The sequence below is a fragment of the Varanus komodoensis genome, unplaced genomic scaffold (assembly GCF_004798865.1).
Source record: "Varanus komodoensis strain SLA01 unplaced genomic scaffold, ASM479886v1 scaffold81, whole genome shotgun sequence".
Classification (NCBI taxonomy): Eukaryota; Metazoa; Chordata; class Lepidosauria; order Squamata; family Varanidae; genus Varanus; species Varanus komodoensis.
In genome coordinates this window covers 881,353-901,631 of record NW_025336495.1, presented here as the reverse complement: position 1 = coordinate 901,631, position 20,279 = coordinate 881,353, and the positions used below count along the sequence as shown (strand labels likewise).

Here is a 20,279-nt window from a genome sequence, read left to right as displayed (position 1 = left end):
TGGGGAAAGGAATTCATTAGTGAACTAAGGGAGACAGGAGTGGAGCTGAGGAGCTGTTAACTCCCCCTTCCTAAAGAAAAGGCGGCTGAAGTAAATGTTAGATCAGCTGTAGATGGCTTGCCTGAACTCCTAAATGCCTATGTCTCCTCCTCCACTCTGGAAATGAACTGATCTGTATATGGCTAGACAGGAATGATGAAGAGCAGAAGAAATGTGCATTTCTTGGCAAGGCAGGGAGTCTTATTTTGCAATATAGCACAGAGGACACACAATCCATCTCCCCCAGCATGCTCGTCCAGACTTCTCTGCATAGGTAACAGCAAAAGGCAGCAAGGCTCCAGGAACCATGGTGGTTCCCATAAGCACCGTGCAAACAAGGAGCCTAGCTTGGAACATGCTACGTCCTGGAAGTCCCCGAGTTTGAGCTTGATGGGGTTCCTGCTGGCTTCTCACAAAAGATGGGAGGTTTCAGACTCCGAATCCAAACTGGAAGAAGGGGTGGGGTCAGAGCGCTTAGCTGGAATGCCACTGAGCTGCAAGGGTCTCCACAGCAATGCTATAAAGCTTAAGGTGTGATGCACCAGATTGGTGGGATATTAGAAGTGGAATCTTGTGCCAATCCCCTGGTTTGAAAAATGGACTAAACTGGTACTGATCCATAAAGCAACTGGTATAATTCATTTCCTAAATGTGCTATATGATGTTGTCATTTGCCAATCTACCTGGACACTATGCTCAGCCTCCAGGGCTTGCCTCTGGGTGCCAACCCCTCGAGAGGCTCAGATGGTGACAACTGGTGGGGGGGGGTGGTAGTTCCCCATCTTTGGAACTACCTCCCTGCTGTGTCCTGCCTGGGGCCAAATTTGGCATCTTTCTGGCACCAGGTTAAGACAGCCCTCTGTGTGGAGGCCCTTCAAGACCTCCCTGATCATTCAGGAGCCTGACACGATTAGCCAGGTGCCTTTCTTTTACTCTTGGCCAGGTCTTTTTACATTGCCTTCATTGTCTTTTAATACTCTTTCATGTTATTCTAAATTAATTTTTTAAATTCTTAATGCTTTTATCTATTGCCTGTTATTGCTTTCATAGTTAGTTATAAACTTCCCAGAGAGCTTTGGCTATGGGTGGTATAGAGATGATGCTGATGCTGAGCCAAGTCGCAGGTAAGAACCATACCACCTTTGGTTTGGGGAGAGACACTCCAGAGCAAGGAGGGTCAGAGTAGGAGGAGCGTGGATTTTATCAACCCACTGGTTCAACATCAAGTTACCAATTAAGTAATATCCAGAATTTCCTTTGCCTGGCCCACAAGCAGCATGAACTTTACTGAGGGTGCAGGCAACCTTGTGTGAAGGTGAAAAAAGGATAGGAATTTGATTTAGCATCTACTCAGGGTATGGACAAGATCTCACTCCACAATTAGAGAGATCCTTAACTCAATGGCTACTTCTTTTTAACAATGATTACATTACTCACCTGTATTACATAATCAGCTCCAGTTGGCCAGCCAAACTCAGCAATGGACTGTAGTTAAAAGCCTTTCACTTTGATCTGCTGGGAAGGGACCTGCTCCAACTACTTGCTTCTGACCTGATGGCTTGAAATGGACTGTGTAAGGTCTCCAAGTTGGAGACCATAGCTTGTGATTTTTAACCACATGGGAAATTTTCACAAATAACACTATTTTTGCTATTTGTGTAACTTTGTGCAAATTGTGTAAATCATATTTTGCAAGATTTCTGCAAATCAATCCCCAAAAAGCAAGTGAATTTAGCAAATCTACATAAAATTATGCCAGATCCCTGTTCTTTTCAGGTTCCAATTTGTGTATAACATTCACAATGCACTAATTATGTAATTATCATGTTACACAAACTGCTCCAATTGTGCAAGTTCCTGAGTGTTTTTAAAAAAGTGCAAAATACGCCCTGCTTTAGAGACGGAAGTCCATCAGCTGGCTCAATTCACATCATAGTGAGTTGCTGACAGCACAGGGCTAAGTAACCAGAATCCAGGGGGATGAATTGTGAAAATTCCCTGACTTTTCACCCCACTTTCAGATTCTTTACACACCCCTAGGCTGGCTCCACAGAGGCAATTTGTTCTTCAGAGGGAACCCAAATGTCAGATTGGCAGTTCTCTCTTTTGGAATCTGTGCAGGCTACTGTCTTTCATGCTTGAATGATGAGCAGCTCTTTTTCTGAAAGAAGTCTGTACTGAGTAGGTTGGTCAGGGATACAACAGGGCAGGGAGGGTGGGAGGACATTCCTATACCTAAAGTTGGTTACCTAAAGGAGGGCCTGTGTCCATATATGCCCTCCCGCCCCTTGAGATCAGCGGCAGAGGCCCTTCTCTGGGAGCCCTCCGTGAAGGATATTAGGAGGGTGAGTACTCGGAGGAGGGCCTTCTCTGCGGTGGCGCCCCACATATGGAACGCGCTCCCCAGAGAGGTCCACCTGGCGCTGTCGTTATTTGCTTTTCGGCACCAGGCCAAGACCTTTTTATTTAAACATTATTTTAATTGTTAAGGTTTATTTATTGATTTTAAACTGACCAGGCTGTTTCTGCTATTTTATGTATTTTATGTATTCTATGTATTTTTGTATTTATATGTGGGATTTTAATGATTGTAAGCCGCCCCGAGGCTTAGGCGAAGGGGGCGGCATAGAAGCCGTCTAAATAAATAAATAATAAATATACAGAATCGGAGGAAGGACAGGCTAATAGCCCTCTGGCTCCTCCGGCCGCCACTCCAAGGTTCATACAGAGGAAAACAAAATCCTGACACCGCAATCTGCAGACTCCGCCAAAGCCAAGCACCTAATGTAGAGCCAAGACCTACATTAATTACAGAGTCCTTAAACTTGATATGAAGCCGGTAGTTGGAGATGGCAATGATGGCGTCGCTCGCACGGCCCAGGTATTCCACTCCTTCTCCCTGCAGCACAGTAAACGGCACCTAGAAGGGGGAAACTGTCACCATTAACACAGCTGACTAATCAAGGTCCAGGCAGGCCGATGGCCCATGTGGTCACCAGAGAACCCGGCCCAGAAAGCATGAAAAAAGAATCACCATGCAGCCCAAAGCCTACACCTAAGACTCATCCTCAGAGACCGAAAGCTTTGACTTGGGAGGAGGTGGGCAGGGATCAGGCAAACTAAGACATGAAAAGGTCCAGGAGCCAGCCTTGAATATTCTGGTGACAGTCCATCATACAGCTAGAATTCTGTCATGGGAATAAGATACCAAGAAGTACACAGAAATGATGGCGTCCACTGAATCCCTTGCCAGGGTGTGCCTTCCTTTCTACCTCACTTTTAAAAGAAGCTCTTCAAATTCACACATGGGCAGAAGGCTCCCACATACTTTAAAGTGAAGAAATATTAGAACAGAATAATACTTTGCTATGGTCATAGGCCACTAAAATTAATGCAACGAAACCAGATAAAATTTAATAGAAGAAATTAATACTTCTAGGCAAATAAAAGAAAAATACAGATGGAATCATGGAGTAGCCAAAGTGGGGTTTTTCCTAATTTGTATTAAGTGATGCCTGCATTTAAACTGCAGTTCCTTTCCATATTCCTGGGGAGACCAATGTTTCACTTCCTACAGCAGCAGTGATTCAGAAATGGCACAAATACTGGGAGGTTCCACATCCTCAGACAAACTGCAAATTAGTAGCTAGATTAGGAAGGGCTGCACCTCCGTGGCAGAGTTTCCAGAAAGCTCCAAGTTTTATGTCTGGCAACATCTCTAGGTAAGTCTGGGAAAGAATCCCATGTGAAGCCCTACAGAGCTGTGGTCAGTCAAGGCAGACAATACCGGTAAAGTCAAACATTTGAGGACAACGGACACATTTTAAGGGAGTGCCATGGGCTCTCTCTCAAAATGGCTGCCATGATGGTCATGAATGGTCACCTAAGACTTACTTCCCAGGAAAAGAGGTGCTGAGAAGAGAAAAGCAACTGACCCAAGAGTACTTGGTACAAAGCAGGAGTGGAGTTTGAGCTCCAGAAAATAAAACCACTCCCCTGAACCCAAATAAAGATGGTGCTGTAAGACAGTACTACTAAATAAATACATATGTTTTGCCACATGCTAACCTCCAAGGGGTGTGAGGTTGTTTTAGCTATTTAAAAATAAAACAAAATTCAAAAAAGGCAGGGTGGCTGGAATATGTCAAAAGAAGTGTCTGTAGGCACGCTGGGACCATTCAAAACCAATAACGTGATTCAGTAGAAGGCATACCATGTTCCTAACATGACCAGCTGGGGCCAAATAAGGGTGCACATTATTAGTTATCTTCAGCTGTCTCCCTGCTTCAGCACAATGTGCACTTTATAAATATCATACCACACACCCACATTTTAAACTGTTTCTTTTCTTCTTCTACAGATGAGAAGTTACTCTCAGAGGATACTTTAAATTCATTCTTTGAAAGTGTTTGCCTGTCACAGTCTTCACTGCATTTCAGCTGAAATGCTACAGCTGGTTTGCTTTTTCCTGCTGGAACATCTAAGGGATGTCTCTTACTGTTTAAAAATAGATCTGCTTTTAATTTTTGGGGGGGGGGGCAGGTTTAACTGGAATGCTTAACACCTCCAGGTTTGTGTGAAATTGTGCAGGGGATGTAAAATTCCCACAGAACTGGAGAGACGTGCTTTTTGAAATGCAGTTTTGCTGCTGGCCTCCCAAGAAACACTGCACTGCTTTGCTTTGTCCTGGAAATTCTGATGGGTTTAAAACAAAAGGGGAAAAATCTAGAGCAGACTGGCCAACATCTCTAAAGCAATGTTGAGGATCTATGAAGCATGCTTTTACTCTCTGGAGGAGGGAAAACCAAAAAAAAGTACATAAGAACGCCCAGGGTGGCTTTCTGCCTTGTTACAACTCTCCATGGCGACACTGACACAGCAAAAATGGGAGAGATCTCCAAGGCACTTCCTAGGAAGCTTTTTTCCAAGATCTCCGTTCTTAATCAAGATGCCGAACTAGGAGCAAATATACATATGCTAATCCCACAGGCTCATCAGCCCCAAGTCTAGATACCATTTCTCTCTATTTTACTTGTTTATATTTAACATTGGGAAGCCCAGAAGAGTTCTACAAAATTAAACACACACAGAGCCCACCATGAAGTAAATCAAGTCAAACCTAAAGATATACTAAAAATGCAGTCCCCAAAAGGTTTAATCCTGCCATGCCGAAACCAGGAAGTCATCACAATCCTTCTCAAATCAGACTGAGCAAGCATATGGCACAAAGGAGGGAGGGAGGATGACAGTGTGTCTTACGGGGGGGGAGGCCTCTTACCGGGGGGGGGGGGGGAGGCCTCGTTCCCAGTAAGCGATGGCCAGCTGATATTTCTACCCACCCCTCCCTTTTAAACCAACATATAAGAAATAAGCCAGCAAGTGGTGATTTAGTGCATCTGTAGATACCATGTTCCTGTGACATTTTCATTATATGGTCCTTGCTTAGATGCAGGGGGTGACCTGGTCCCAAGCCAGTAGTACTCACTCATTACCTACAGCCCAAAAGGCAAACTCCCCTTTCATACGAAAGATACTAAACATACTACTAGGATATTCTAAGGTAAATTAACTGAATCCATGTGTGAATTTCTAAAACATTTTTTAATAAACACAAGGAAGCAAAGGCAAGCTGACCCCCTGGCAGCTGGGTGCAAAAAGAGGAAAAGCTGTTTTAAGGAGTTAAAATGCGGTAACAAGGCAAGGTTGGACAAATGCCTGTCTTGCTTGGTAGCCATTCCATCTTTCTTTGAATCGACAAAAATCAGTGTAACCCAAAAGTTTGATTCCACCTAATTCTAAAGCTACTTGGCTGTATGTGATATGATTTCTCTCATTTTACTTTTCCATTCCTGGAGCTGTAGGGCCAACATGGCTTTTAAAGTGATAACAACCATTAAGAAACCACATCGCCCAGCCCATCCCAGCTGGGCAGCCAAGCTGAGAGAGATGACTGTATCGTCAGCCAGCCAGCTCTGCAACGTTCAAAGGGCTTTTTATCCTTGCTGCTCACTGCCCAAGTTCACTGCCATGACTAGCTCAGGTATGCATGTAAGTATCAAACCCAAGCTGACATTCTCAGTTTTCGGTTCCTTCCCTGGCATTTAACTGCCTCTTCCTCACAGCCTCCAGTATCTCACAGGGAAAACACATCCTCAATAGTAATTGGTATCTCAAGTTGGCAGAACTGCAGCGCAGCTCTGAAAGGGAGTGAGAGCTTAGCCAGACTGGAGAAGCCAGGGAAGGCACCATCACCGACAGAGCTCTGAACAGCACCTGGATGGCTACCATGTCACTGTGGGTACTCGCAGGCCAGAATCCTCGGCCACTTGGCATCTGGAAGAAAACATCCTTTGCACCTCCACCGCAACTCCTCGCCTTCCAGTTTTGCACTATTCACTCTAGGTTCCTCCAGAATGCTTACCTGTAAAGACTCTTCTTCTTTAATCAGCTCTTTGTGGGGGAACAAGTCCTTGGCCTGTATATATTCCAGACTGGGAGGGCCTTCCTCACCCTGAATACCACAGAAGAAATTCAATGCTTAGAGAAGCATCCCAAACACAAAAGTGAGAAAACCATTTGCATGCCTCCTGCAAAGCCCACCCCCCACAAAAAAACCTTTTCATTCTGCATGTGACCTTAAAAGAACACAAGCAAGCCCTTTGCCCAGGCAGATTTTAGCCAACAGGCTACAATAAAATAGCCTGTAGTCTAGAGTGAAATTACACTGGCACAGGGGATATGGAACCATGGCTGCAACTCAGGCTTCAATCTCCTTTAGCAAGAGCACAATCTCCTTTAGCAAAACACACTTTGCTGAACTATTCCTTTTTCAACTAAGTAGATCAACTCAGCATTGTAATAACTAAAGTATCCATTATAATCTAAAACTTAGTATTACAAAATAACAGCAGTAGAAACAGCATCCATTAACTACAGTATGAAATGCGGTGGCCAAGAGGGCGAGCGCCACCCTTGGTTGCATAGCCGGAAGTGTGGCTTCTAGATCGAGAGAGGTATTACCACCACGCTATATGACTCTGGTGCACCCGCAACTGGAGTCTTGTGCTCAGTTTTGGGCCCCTCATTACAGGAAGGATATAGCCAGGTTGGAGCCAGTGCAGCGCAGGGCCCCAAGGTTGGTGGCTGAGGGAACTGGGTCTCTTCAGCCTGGAGGAGACTCAGAGGGGATATTTTGGCGACACACAGGTATGTGAGGGGGTGTCACACGGAGGTGGATAGAGAGACCTGAGCCCCCCTGCAGAGGAGGGCAGGATGCGCTCCAATGAAGCAAAGCTCAGGGAGCCAAGGTCCCATTTAGATGCCAGGAAGCACTTCCTGACAGTCGGGACCCCGAGGGTGTGGAATGGGCTTCCATGGGAGGTGGCTGAGGCCCCATCGGTGCGGGTGTTCAAGGATAAGCTGGACGTCCACATGGTGGGCATGTTGTGAGCGGAGCCAGCTGGAGCCGGGGGTCAGACTAGATGGCCCAGGAGACCCCTTCTGACTCGCTCTGTTTCTATGTTTCTATAAAACATAACTGGTCCAAGCAGAAGGATCTTAGTTACCAATATCCACTAACCTTTGCCCATCTCCAGGAAGCACCCAGACATTGGGTGGGTATATAAGTATCAATAAGGTTCAAAAGGTTGTAAAAGCAGCAACATGGAGGAACCGGGCAAAATCTAATTGCATGAATTTCCCCATCGCAGGCGAGGTGGACGCAGCTTCTGCAGTAGCCACTTTTTGGGGTGGAGGTTTTTCACGATAATGGTGGATTTACATTATGATCTAGATTTGAAACTCACTTTCCAAGGTGACCTCTTTTTTGGGGGGGGTCTTTAAAAAAATAGCTTTTCCGATTTCATATCTAGTCTTAGACACATGTCATAGCATTTTAAAACCACGTTCCACAATCTCTATCACTGCTCCATCAACACTAGCTAGTTCAAAATAGGAAATCTGGGAATTAATTCTATGTCAGGTATGACTAGTCCTAAGAAGATAAGCAGAATCCTGAGCTGGGTCAGATAAAAGGAGAGCCCTCTAATCGCACATCGCAGCCTAATGGTGCAAGCCATTCTCGCTTTTACTGCCCTGATGCACTTATTCAGAAGCGTACTGCTCCTAAATATGGAGGCTCTATAAAGCCACTACGACTAACAGAACTGCAGAACAGTGCGATGCAGTGATCACTAAACTTTTTGTTTGCTGAGCTGATGTTCCTGCCCTTCCTGTCAGGCTTTTGCCAGAAATTCTCCACCTTGACTGGCACAGAACAAATGGGAAGTTGTCATGCACTAATCAAATAACAACTTTCTCTCACTTCTGCTATAGTCCGTGTGTGGCCAGGAAAGCCCCCGAAACAGCTTCCTCCTTAGGGTTCCCTTCAATTTCATATTCACATTCTTCAGGGAACAATCCCATCACAATGCCCATAAGCCCCACACTGGCAGGCTTGCCGAGAGGGGAGACCTGGGCCTCCCTGTCCACCTGTCCTGCTTTTCTGCTGCCTGGGCTTCCCAGCCCATCTGCATGGGGGCATCCTGACAGGAGGAGGAACAGCTAGCCCTCCCGCCCTGGCTGCTCTGGTCTCTTCTCCCACAAGCACCCCCTTTCCGACTACGTGAGGTTGGCTTTTCCATCCATGGAAAGCAGCTGGTGCACCTCTTTCCATGGGGGCTGAGCTCTGATTCCCAGCTCCAGGGTTGGAGTGCTTATTCTGACCTCAGGACTGGGAATCTGAACTATCCTAGGGCTCCAGTGAGGCCACCGACAGAATTGTTGTTTCCAAGTAATAAATTTGAAGCCTTCAGAAACTGACACATTAGTGCTTTTCCCCCCACTTAAAAATGTTTTAGTCATACAACAGAAGCAGCAAAGGGATCCATTTTACGCCCAGAAGAAATTGATTTTGGAACTTATGATCCAATTAGTGATACTGCCTTGCCCCACTTTCAATGTAGTAAACACTGTGGTCTACCTTCAGATGCTGACAAAGACCAGAATATCTAGGATGCATGAAAATCCCTTTTCTCCTTGAAAAAATGACATCATTCCTCATTGGAAATTCAACACACAGAAATCCAAGTTCACCAGGCACTTCTAAATATAACAAACTAGGTTCTTGCTTGCTATCAAACTTCACAATGGGAGCAATTTCACCTCTATTAAACATTTGTTTTCTTTTTCCCATTGGAGAGTGGGGAGCAGAAGAGGCATTTAGTAAGACAAGAAAGAAAATGGGGGAAAGCATTTCCGGAAAAACAAGTTTCTTCAGAGATCAAGATCTTCTAGGTAACCAAGTGCCCAATATTTGCTGCTTCTCAAAGAAATATGTTCTTCAAAATGAGATAAAAAGGAGTGGCAACTTTTGCATGTTTTTTTAAAGTAACTGCTCTCAGGAAGAACTGTATAGCTCCTGATAAAGATGGGTCCAAACTGTACTCTTTCAATGGTTGCCATGGTGCTGTGAAGAACCCTCTACGCTTACCCCAAGTTCTGAACACAGCAAAATGCTGTCCGGTCAAGGAAATGTCTCTTATAGGCAGCTGTCCAGCATACGCTGTGTGCCAATCGCACAAACAGCAGCCGCCACTGATACATACACACCAAGAACATACAGTACATGTAAGCAAACTGAAGGTGACAAAACCCAACCTGTGACAGGAATACTGTTGGCAGAAATATATATGTTTATATATGCATTCCAAGATGGCAGCCAGAAAACCTTGAGTGGTAGATTGGTGGGAAGGAAATGTGAAAACGGATCATAAATGCTGTTGGAATTCAGCTGATTTCCCCATTGGAAGACCTCTGGAATCAAACCTGACAACAGGTCATCATTTCTGTGACATAAATTTAATACTAAGTTTTTAAAAATTAACCTGCTGATGCAAACCAAGTGGCATTATCATCGTCAAAAAGTGATATCCATGCTAGCGCTGTTGTAAACCACCCAGAGAGCTTTAGCTATTGGGTAATACAGAAATATAATTAGTATTTTCGGTTTTTCAGCTGTTAGCACTGAACATAATGTGCAAAGGATGAGGGTAAAACTCACTCCCAGGTGCTGGAGCTCAGTGCTTGCAATCTGCTTCCACCTTCCCTGTCACTGAAGAATGGTGCTGATGAGCCCCACACACGTGTGCAAACATAAATGCACCCTTCCCCACCGGAGGATGGGGACAACCAGGGTCCTCCTGCTCTGTACGCATACATGTGCACAGGCACAGGCACCTTACCACATGTGCCAGGGAAGTGCTGGTTGTCGTGCCCTCTGCCACGGCAGCCCACTTGCCAAAACAAATGCCACTTCGGGTTCTTTCACATCGCTCCTTAAACTCGCCAATTCTGCCCAGCATCCAGTAGAGACTTTAGTGCTCATTGTCAAACGCAACTTCATTCCATCCTGATGTGTCGGACTGCAGCATCCCTTGCTGGCTAGAGAAGGATGAGAGTTGTAGCCCAACACATCTGAAGGGCACCTGGTGCGGGAAGGCTACCCCTAAGAAATGAAGCAAGCTCTCCCTAGCTGGATGTTCTCATGCCTTCTGCACTCCCCCACCCTGACACCCCATTTTCCATGTCATGTTCTATCCTGCATTTCATCTGCTGCGGGACCCAAAGGAGCATACAGGAGAATTCCAGGTAGCTTCCTGCCCAGGAACGGACCAGGTCCATGTCCAGACCTGCAAAGCTTCTTCGCAGGCCATCGAGCCAGGCCCCCAAGGAATCTGGGCTCCCCTCTCATCAGGACATGTGCCAGTCCTGCACCCTTTACGCTACTCTGCTTGAATGGCACTCTATTAAATCATAACCCTGCCAGGATGGCACAGAACAATTCCAACAATCCCTCTCCTGCCCCCGCATCTGAACATGCCATATATCACAGGACTCACCTCGCGTCTGCACCTCTAAGGCCAGTGAGGTATGAGGTGCACCGCTTGAGCTGAGAAAGTTCATCCAGGGTACAGTCAGAGAAACAACTTATAAAAAAGCGCAGCTCTCCACCTGCACCACGTGAGGCTGGAAGAAGCTAATCGCCCAACACACGCAAGCATTTGCATGTTGCTCCTTTTACCTCTGGAGCTGGCTCAGCATCCTCTCCCTCTTGCAGAGCAGGCCTGCTCTCCCAGAATTCCCCACAGCCCTTCCCCCACAGGTTCCAGCCAGGCTTCCAGGAGGGGGCACACAGGAGAGCAGCAGCTACCACGCACCATGCCGAGCAGTTGCATGAGGCGCCACAGCCAAGTGCTGCCCGCCCGGGGGGGGGGGGCATGGCTGCCCCTCAAGCACCGCATGCTTCCCAGGGGCATGAAGCAAGGCACCCTCCTGCCTGCCCTCTGCCACGGGCCAGTGCTCGCCTCCTGTTCTCCAGCAAGTGTGGACGGAAATGGCATCCCAACTGGGAGGCCCGGTCCGCTCTCAGGCAGCCATGTGGCTGTGGTCCAGTGGAGCACAAAGCGGGCGCACGGCACCAACCGGAGAGGAACAGGGACTCGTGCCTGCGTGTCCCGGGAAGAGGCCTGGGGGCTCGCCTTGAACAAGCCAGCCGTGTGGGGCGCACTCAAGCAGAGGGATGCGCCAGGAACAGCGAAGCACACTTCTTCCTCGGTGTGCCTGGCACGCACATCTTCACTTAACAGGGCCTAGCCAAGGATTTTGCCAGTGCAGCTGGAACACTGACCTCTAACTTGTAGGTGAGAACGGGGCAGGCGTTCTGGAAAAGGCACAGGAGATTTAACTCAGGTGAAAAACAGGAAGCATGCAGAGCGAGGTGAGGAAGATGGGGAAGGAGAGCCACTCCCCAAGCACCAGGCTGAGAGAGCCCTACAAAAGGCACCAGGCACGCTGGGGGTGGGGAAGCAACTGACACCACATGGTCTTTTCCCAGCCACCCACCACTCCACACCAGGCATGGAAAGCAACGCAGACTGGCAAGCTGCCTTACATGCAGGCAGGCAGCTCAGAGGAAAAAAGGGGCGGGAGACAGACAGAGAGCCACTTACAAAGCAGTTGAGCATAGAGCAGGAGACGCGGCCTGGCAGAGTCATGGTCGAATCCAGAGGTGGTCACTGGGCTGGGGGCACACAAGTGGCATTGCTTCCCTCTGCCCCCCTTGGCATCAGTGGCTCCACAGACAGCAAGAAAGGCAACCCCCCTGGAGAACTAGAGCATCTCTTTCGGCAGAGACAGGAGCAGGTGCGCTGCCTGCTTCAGCGGCTACCGACAATGGAGGGGAGGGAAGCCGGGTGGAGGAGGAGGAGGAGGAGGAGGGAAAGAGACTCCTCCTCCTTTGGAGAGAAGGAAGATGAGGCTTTGCCATGCCAAGGACTCCCTGCCAGCAGGCACAGAAAATGGAGTCACCAATTCAGCCATCTCGGGCTCCCACCTTCCCCCGCAGGAGGGCGAAGGCCCACAACCATTTTGCCTGCATCAGAGCAGCTGTTCAGGCAGCATGTGCTGGAATGCACGGGAACAATAGCAGAATCCGCCACCTTGCTTTGTGCGTTCTGGCAGAAGGAAGACCTGGTCAGGATCCAGCCCGAAGCTTCCTTTCCCACAGGAGGAGGGGAATCCTGCTGACCAAGCCCCAGCAGGCCAAAGGGGACCCGGCATCTCCGAGCTCTGCGACAAGGCCTGCAACCTCCTCTGGCTGGGGGCCAAGGAACATACAGATCAAAAACTCCCCCTGGAGAGCGACACAATGCACTCAAGGCACAGGAATGCCAGGGAGGCAAGATCTTGCTGCTAGTTCTCGATGTGGTCTAGAGCCAGACTTTCAGAGAAAACGCAGGCCGCTCAGCAAATCCCTTCAGGATGCCACAACAGTTTTATTAAGAAAAGAACTCTCAGCTGGTCCCAACAGAGGAAATAGCCATTGAACCCCTCCACAAAACCCAGGACCATGAAAACAGAGGCACTGAATGGGTCCACCAAAACCAATACTACTTTTCCTGCCCCACTGACAATCATCCTGATTCTTGGATCTATGGAGACACATTCTGGGAAGAGGAATCCCAGAAGACCTCAAACTTCTCAACATCACAGAGTTGAGAAAGAACCTAAAGATCCTCAGGTTTACCCCACTGATAGCACAGGAAATCTGCGGCTACAGCATCCCTGCCAAGTAGCCATGCAGCCTCTGTCGGAAATCTTCAAAGGCAGTGGTTTTCAACTGCCAGTCCATGGACCAGCACGGTCTGCCAGAGATTCCCTGCCAGTCCATGAGGAGGGGGCTGCATCCCACTTGCCACAGACCAGTGCAGGAGATGGTCTCCGAGTGAGCGAGCCACCGCCTGCCTCCCGTATGTGTGCGCTCGCCGTTGCCTCGCAGCGCAGGTGGGGAGGTGGTGGCTCGCTCACTCGGAGGTGGTTTTGGACTCGCTGGGAGATCTCCGAGTGAGCGAGCCACCGCCGCGCGCGCCCCCAGGCGCCCCCACCTCACTGGCCCGCAACAGTCACCGCAGCCTTTCCACTGGCCCTTTTTCAAAAAGTTTGAGGACCCCTGGTTCAGGTGCTAGTTATCTAAGGGAAAGGCAGGTCGTTCTTCAAGTGGTCACCTGTGCATTATTCATTTAGTTAGTTATTTAGAGTATTTGTATGCCGTCCCATCGCATTGCCTCGGGACGGCTTACATAAAATAAAATAAAATAAAATAAAATAAAATACACATAAAATACACATAAAATCCAGATCCACCCTGGCTGCAGATTTAAACCTATAAACTGATGTTAAAAGTTGTTAAAATATTGTTGAAATAAAAAGGTCTTAGCCTGGCGCCGAAAAACAAATAACAATGGCGCCAGGCGGACTTCTCTGGGGAGCGCATTCCATAGGCGGGGCGCCACAGCAGAGAAGGCCCCGCTCTGGGTACTTTGCCTCCTAATGTCTTTCACGGAGGGTTCATTCCAGCATTGTGGGTGCCGCGCCTGCACAGTGCCTGTTGCCGGGAAGATTTACTAGCATTCATGGTTTTTGGTGGGAACACTGCGCCCTCCCCCGCCATAGTATAAATGGCCGGAGTGCCCGCCCTTTCCCCGGTCCCCTGAAGGCCGTCCGTTCGCCACCGAGTGGAGCCGGCTGGTATCGAATCCGGCACATAAGGGGAAAAGAATATATATACATACGTATATATAGTATAGGTAGAGGTATAGAATACCCAGTCACCGACACCGAGTGGGGCCAGTGGGCGGGTTGTGTGAATGCACGGATGACCACTTGAAGAAGAACAGTTACAGGTACGCAACCTGCCTTTCTTCACCGTGGTCTCTGTGCATCACACATTACGGGTGATTAACAAGCTGGTGGGACGGTGTCGTCACTGGAGAACTGTGGAGAGGACAGCGTGGCCGAAGGAGCAGTCCTGTCCGGCCTTGACGTCCAAGCGGTAGTGCTTCGTGAAAGTGGGCGAGTGGACCATGTGGCTGCGTTGCAGATACCCGGCAAAGGGATGCCTGCACAGAGGGCAGACGAAGCAGCGACAGCTCTTGTGGAGTGTCCTTTTGGAGTAATGGGTAAGTCCAATTCTGAAAGGCAGTAAGCCAGTTCAATTGTCTCGATGATCCCTTTCGAAAGTCTTTTGAGTACAGTGGTACCACGGCTCACGAACTTAATCCATTCCAGGACTCTGGTTGTGACCCAAACTGGTCGTGAGCCAAGTTAATCCGTTCTGTAACTAATTTTTTAATCAGAAAAATGTGAAGCAAAGTGACAAAGAACAACAAAGATCGCAACCATCTCCCCCCACCCACCTTGAGCATGAGCACAGCCATCTCCCCGCACTCCCCCAGCACGACTGCGATTGTGCCCATCATCCTGGCGCGCTGGGGGCGGGGGGAAGAGACGGGCGTGAACGTGAGTGTGCTGCGGGGGGGAGAGAGACAGGGGCAATCATGCTGCAGGGGGAGATGGCCGAGATCACGGTTGCGCTAGGGGAGGAAAGCCGGGCTCAATCACAGGCACACTCATGCAGGAAAGACGGGTGCGATCTCGGCCATCTCCCCCCCGCCATCCCCAGCACGATCACCACCATCTCCCCACTCGGGAGGGTGGGAAGATGGCCAACATCGTGGCCGCCACCCAATGCAGTGTTTGTGACCTGAGTCAACATTTTAATGAAATTTTTGTTCGCAACCTGATTTGGTTGTAAACTGAAGCGTTCGTGAGCCAAGGTACTGCTGTACTGACAGGAGCTCCCTTGTCGTGTTCTGAGTATTTGATGAAAAGCCGTTTGGTTTTCCTGAATGACTCAGTTCGGGATAGATAAAAGGCTAAACAGCACTGGACGTCCAGGTTATGTAGGGAGCACTCGATCAGTGTCGACGGAGTAGGGAAATAAGTAGCACAATGTCCTGGTTGAGGTGGAATGGAATCACAACCTTGGGCAGGAAGGTTGGATCAGTGTGCAAGATGACTTTCTCCTTGTGGAAGTTGAGGTATGGAGGGGCGACACGGAGGGCACACAGTTTACTGGCTCTTCAAGCTGAGGTAATTGCTACTAAAAAGCCCGTTTTCCAAGAAAGAAGGTGGAGATCAGTAGTTGCTAATGGTTCAAATAGAGCCTTCATGAGACCCTGTAGGACCATGGAGAGGCTCCACGTCGCGACTACCGATTGGACTGGTGGTTGAAGGTTTTGTAGTCCACGTAGGAATCAATGCGCAAGGTAATGCGAGAATGCAGAGGAACTTCCAATGCATCCTCAATGATGCGAGATAGCTGCAATATACACCTTAATGGAGGAAGGTTTACGACCCCCACGGTGTAACGAGAGTAGAAATTGTAGGATGTTCTCGATGGTAGCAGATTGAGGTAGAAATTGGTTAGCAGCAGCAAAGGAGATAAAACGCTTCCATTTGGCATAAGAGCATCATGTGGTTGGTCGTAGTGCAGACTGAAGAATAAACTGTATATCGGGATGAAAGCTGGTCAGGTCCGAAGAGGACACGGGTGCCAGTGTGGACACCGAAGGCAGCACTGGATTGGAGAGCAATGATGTTGTAGATACAGTTGTAGAAGAAGCAGGCTTTGTTTCCGAAGGGGGCGTATGTATCAAATCTGAAGGAAGAGTCAGTATCGATGTAGAAGAAAGAATCAATGAATGAGCCAGGCAGTGAGGTTTAGAGAATGTAGGTCGGGATGTTGTATGGCACCGTGTTCCTGAGTTAGAAGATAAGGAACTTGAGGTAAGTGAAGAATTTAGTTGCATGAAAGCTGGAGAAGAGTAGGGAAACATGACTGAAGGGGCCACCAAGGGGTAATGAGGATTCTGAGCGTTGTCTTGTTGGATTTTGGCTATGGTCCTTGTTATTAGCAGTATCTGTGGAAATGCATAGAAGAATTTATTCTTCTACAAAACCATGAGTGCATCCCCAATTGAATTCAGTCCAATACCCGCTTGGGAGCAGTAGGTCCTGCGAACAGAGTTGTTGTGAGTCATGAACTAGTCTATGTCTGGTATTCCCCAAAGCTGAAACAGGTGTAGGCAGGCTTGTCGATCTAGCTCCCACTTGTGTGTTGTCAACATGTGTCTGCTGAGTCAGCTTCCTCCTTGTCGGTGCCTGTGAGATGGACTGCTAGAGAAGTAATCCTGTGGGCAATGCACCAGTTCTGTATGTGAAGGGCAAGGTGTGCCAACGGTACTGACTTCGTACCGACCTGTTTGTTTATGTAGAACACAGTCACAACGTTGTCCGATGCTATCTGGACCATGTGGTCTTGAAGGATGGTCTGGAAGGAACATAGTGCTTTGAAGACCGCCAGTAATTCCAGGTAGTTGATATGCCTGGTGGTCTCATGTCCATGCCAGGTGCCTTGGGTATGAAGAGACGTGCAGTGGCCACCACATCCATTCAGGCAAGCATCAGAATAAAGAGTCACGGTCGGTTCCAGTGCATGGAATGGGACTCCGCAGGAGACATTGGTATCGATAGTCCACTAGGACAAGGTCTGAAGGACCGAGTGTGGAGGTTGTAGTAGCTGGTTTGGTCGATCGCAGTCTGAGTGGAAATTGCAATTGAACCAGAGCTGCAAAGGTCTCATTCACAGTCTCACATTTGGCACCACTGAAACTGTGGATGTCAAATGACCAAGCACTTGTTCAATCAAATGTGCAGGGATAGTCTGTTGGGCAGTGATCCCTTGGATGAAAGAAAGCAGTCTTCCCTGTCGGTCCCAAGGGAGGAAGGCTCGTGTGCGTAGAGAATCCAGGCGTGTTCCGATGAAGTTGATGTCCTGGGAGGGAACGAGGCAGGATTTCTTGGTGTTAATACACAGTCCCCGTTGGTCAAGCAAAGAACAGGGGAGATCAGTTGAGGTCAACAGGTCATTCCTAGATGAGGAGATGATGAGCCAGTCATCTAGATAAGGGTAGACATGGACACCCTGTAGTCTAAGATGGGCACAAACCCCACATAAGCCTAGAATAGGGTGTAGACCACCGTCTCATTTTGGTAGTGTATATTTCCTGGAATAGAAACCGTGCAGAGGTGAGGTGAAGTTTACGAATCACTCCCTTATGAAGCAGCTGGGTAACTTCGTCCATGAGGACTGGAGAGGCTGTTGTATACCGGATCTGTCCGGAAGGCGGCATGGTCTCAAACTTGATTTCATGTCCATGCTCTGCGATAGAAAGAATCCACCTATCAGATGTGATGGACTCCCAGATGGGGAGTCGGCTTTGCAGCCGGTCCCCAAAAGATAGGCTGGTAGATTGAGGAGAGGTCTGCACGTCCCATCAGCACTGCCATTTGTCTGCCTCTGGTCTGTGCCGAGGTTGCTGGTACCGAGATGCATTTTGTCTCTGGCTCCTCTGCCGTCTTTGACTGTACTGCTGGCGTCCGTGTATGGCTGTTGGTAGGGCTGGGCCTGGTACTGGCCATGGCCACTTACGCCGCTGCTGCGAGGGAGTCTTCATAAGTAGCACGGTCAGGCGAGCTTTTGAATGTTTTCAAGCTTGTCATCTGTCTTCCCGTTGAAAAGCCCAGCGCCGTCCAATGGCATATTCTCAACATGTTGTTCAAGGCAGGTTTCCGGATCGCAGCCAGGCATGATGGCGAAGAGCAGTGGCGCCGATGAGAGCCCTGGAGCCGCAATCACCGTGTTCAGTTGCTCTCCGGATAGCCGCATTGCCTTCCCGATGAGCAGAGGAGGTCCGGGAGGTATGCAGCAAGGGACCTGATCTTTTGCCAATGGAAGAATCGGTAACGGGCCACCACGGTGGCCTCATAGTTGGATATATGTAGACCGAGGCCCATTGCAGTGTAGATTTGGCGAGACATCATGTCGACTTTCCTGCCTGTCTGGTCATTCGGTGTCAAATGCTCTTTGGTTTGCCAGCCTTGCGACGACTCAGTAACGACTGAGTTTGGCTGTGGGTGTTTAAGCAGGAATGGAATGTCCTGCTCCCGAACTTTATACATCACCTCTAACCGTCTAGAGGTGGGATGTGGACGAGTAGGGAGCTGCCACGTGTCTGTCACTGCCTGTCAGAGAGTGGTACTGAACGGCAGGGCAATGGATGAAGAGTCCTCTTTGCGCACGATGTCACAGATATTATCCTGACTGACATCGCTGCAGTGCTGTACATCTATCTCCAGGGCCTCTGTCATTCTGGAGAGCAGTTCAGAAAAGCTACCCTGGGATTCACCTGGAGATCCTGGACCCTGAGTCAAAATCACGGCATCGGGAGAGGTGAAGGCTTGATGGGAGTCCTCCGATTCTGAATCGGACTGGTAGGGTGGACGAGATGAAGACCTGTCAGGAGATAGTGGTGGACAGATGAGAGCTGCAGCAGAAGTTGACGGAGCGTCCCTCGAAACCGAGTGAGGAGTGGAATGGTGGAGACTCATTGGTGGTCGTGGATAATAGCCGTATGTGGGGTAGAAATCCCATGGATAAGGCCAATCGGGATCAAATTCCCCATATGGTAGGGGGATCCAGTATCTCGACGGATGTGGTGCAGGAGCTTACAGTGGTAAGAGGTAGGAGGGGCGTTGAGGTGCCCAACGAGATCCTTCCAGAGATGCTGGCATGGGACTTGGCGATCTCACAGGTGGTTGGTCTGGTCATGATTGAGGGGGAGATTCTTGGATCTCGCCATCGGACATGGACCCTCTTGCCAAGGGATCAGAATGCTCGGGACTGGACGGTGCCAAAACAGTAATCTGGGTGGTGCCACTGGCGGAGTCACGTGCATGACAGATTGGTGGATGGAAGGCTCGGCCAGAACCAAGATTGGAACTGGGACCGGGACCAAGACTGAAGCAGCAGTCGGGTCTGAGCGGGGCACCTTGTCATGTTTTTTATGCCTGCACTCGGCTTTGTTGGGCTTGTCCTTCCTAGGACACTTTGATTTTGACGACTTGTTGGCTCCGACATGCTTCCTCTTCTCCTTCTTAAGGGGAGGAGAATGTGGGGAACACTTTCCATCCTTGCCAGCCATGTCCCCTTCAGATGGGTGAGGAGGAGAGGCTTTTGACGGGCCTGAAGCTGCTGAAGAGCTGGCCTCACTCGAGACCTGCTCCATCGCAACCAGTGCTTGGTCCCAGAGCATTCTGCACAGCCTATTCTCATGATTTTTGCGAGCCTGTCTTTTGAAAGACTGGCCGTGGCTGCACTTATCGGTTCTGTGTCCTTCTCTCAGTAGACACAGATCATGAGGACCAGTGGGAAATGTTCTGGCTCCACACTGAGAACACTTACTGGCCACCCACTGTACCATTGAGAAGAAGAAAAGAGAAAACAACAAATGGAGATAAGTTTATGGGAAAGAACGACAATAGAAGGTTTTTTGTGCTTTGGTTTTTCTTTTGAGGGGGAAGGGAAAAAGGGAGGAAACAAGAAATAAGGGAAGGGGTTCGGTAAGGAATGAACTTGGTTTGGGAGTGTAAAGTTGTAAAGTAAAGAGAAGTTCCAGATCTGTAGGTTACATGAAGGAGAACGAGTAGACAAAGCAAAGCGAAAAGGCTCAAGACACGGTGAACAGCAGTCACAAACAGGCTGGGGAAAGGGCGGGCACTTTGGGGGGGGGGTGGAGTTCCTGCCAAAAACCGTTAATGCTAGTAAATCTTCCTGGCAACAGGCACTGCGCAGGTGCAGCACTCATAATGTGTGATGCACAGAGACCACAATGAAAATGTCTCCTTCCATATGAGCCTGCCCAGACCTTAGGATCATTTCCAAAAGTTCTCCTTGAAAGAGGTGGGGAGGGCTGTTACGAGGAGAAGGGCCTTTTCTGCAA

At 48.9% G+C, this 20,279-nt stretch overlaps 1 protein-coding gene across 4 annotated transcripts in view; it reads right to left on the bottom strand.

Moving 5' to 3' along the window:
- MTMR4 (myotubularin related protein 4) overlaps positions 1–20,279 on the bottom strand; it is a 61,325-nt gene that overhangs the window by 27,915 nt on the left and 13,131 nt on the right. For 3 of the 4 annotated variants that reach the window (XM_044456080.1, XM_044456081.1, XM_044456083.1), the window contains exons 4-5: positions 6,461–6,550; positions 2,843–2,959 (exon numbers count right to left, since the gene is read on the bottom strand). In XM_044456080.1, the coding sequence (XP_044312015.1) occupies positions 2,843–2,959; positions 6,461–6,550 (207 nt within the window). Of the gene's footprint in view, positions 1–1,476; positions 2,213–2,842; positions 2,960–6,460; positions 6,551–20,279 lie in introns of those variants that run through there. The other variant, XM_044456084.1, reaches the window with a different exon arrangement.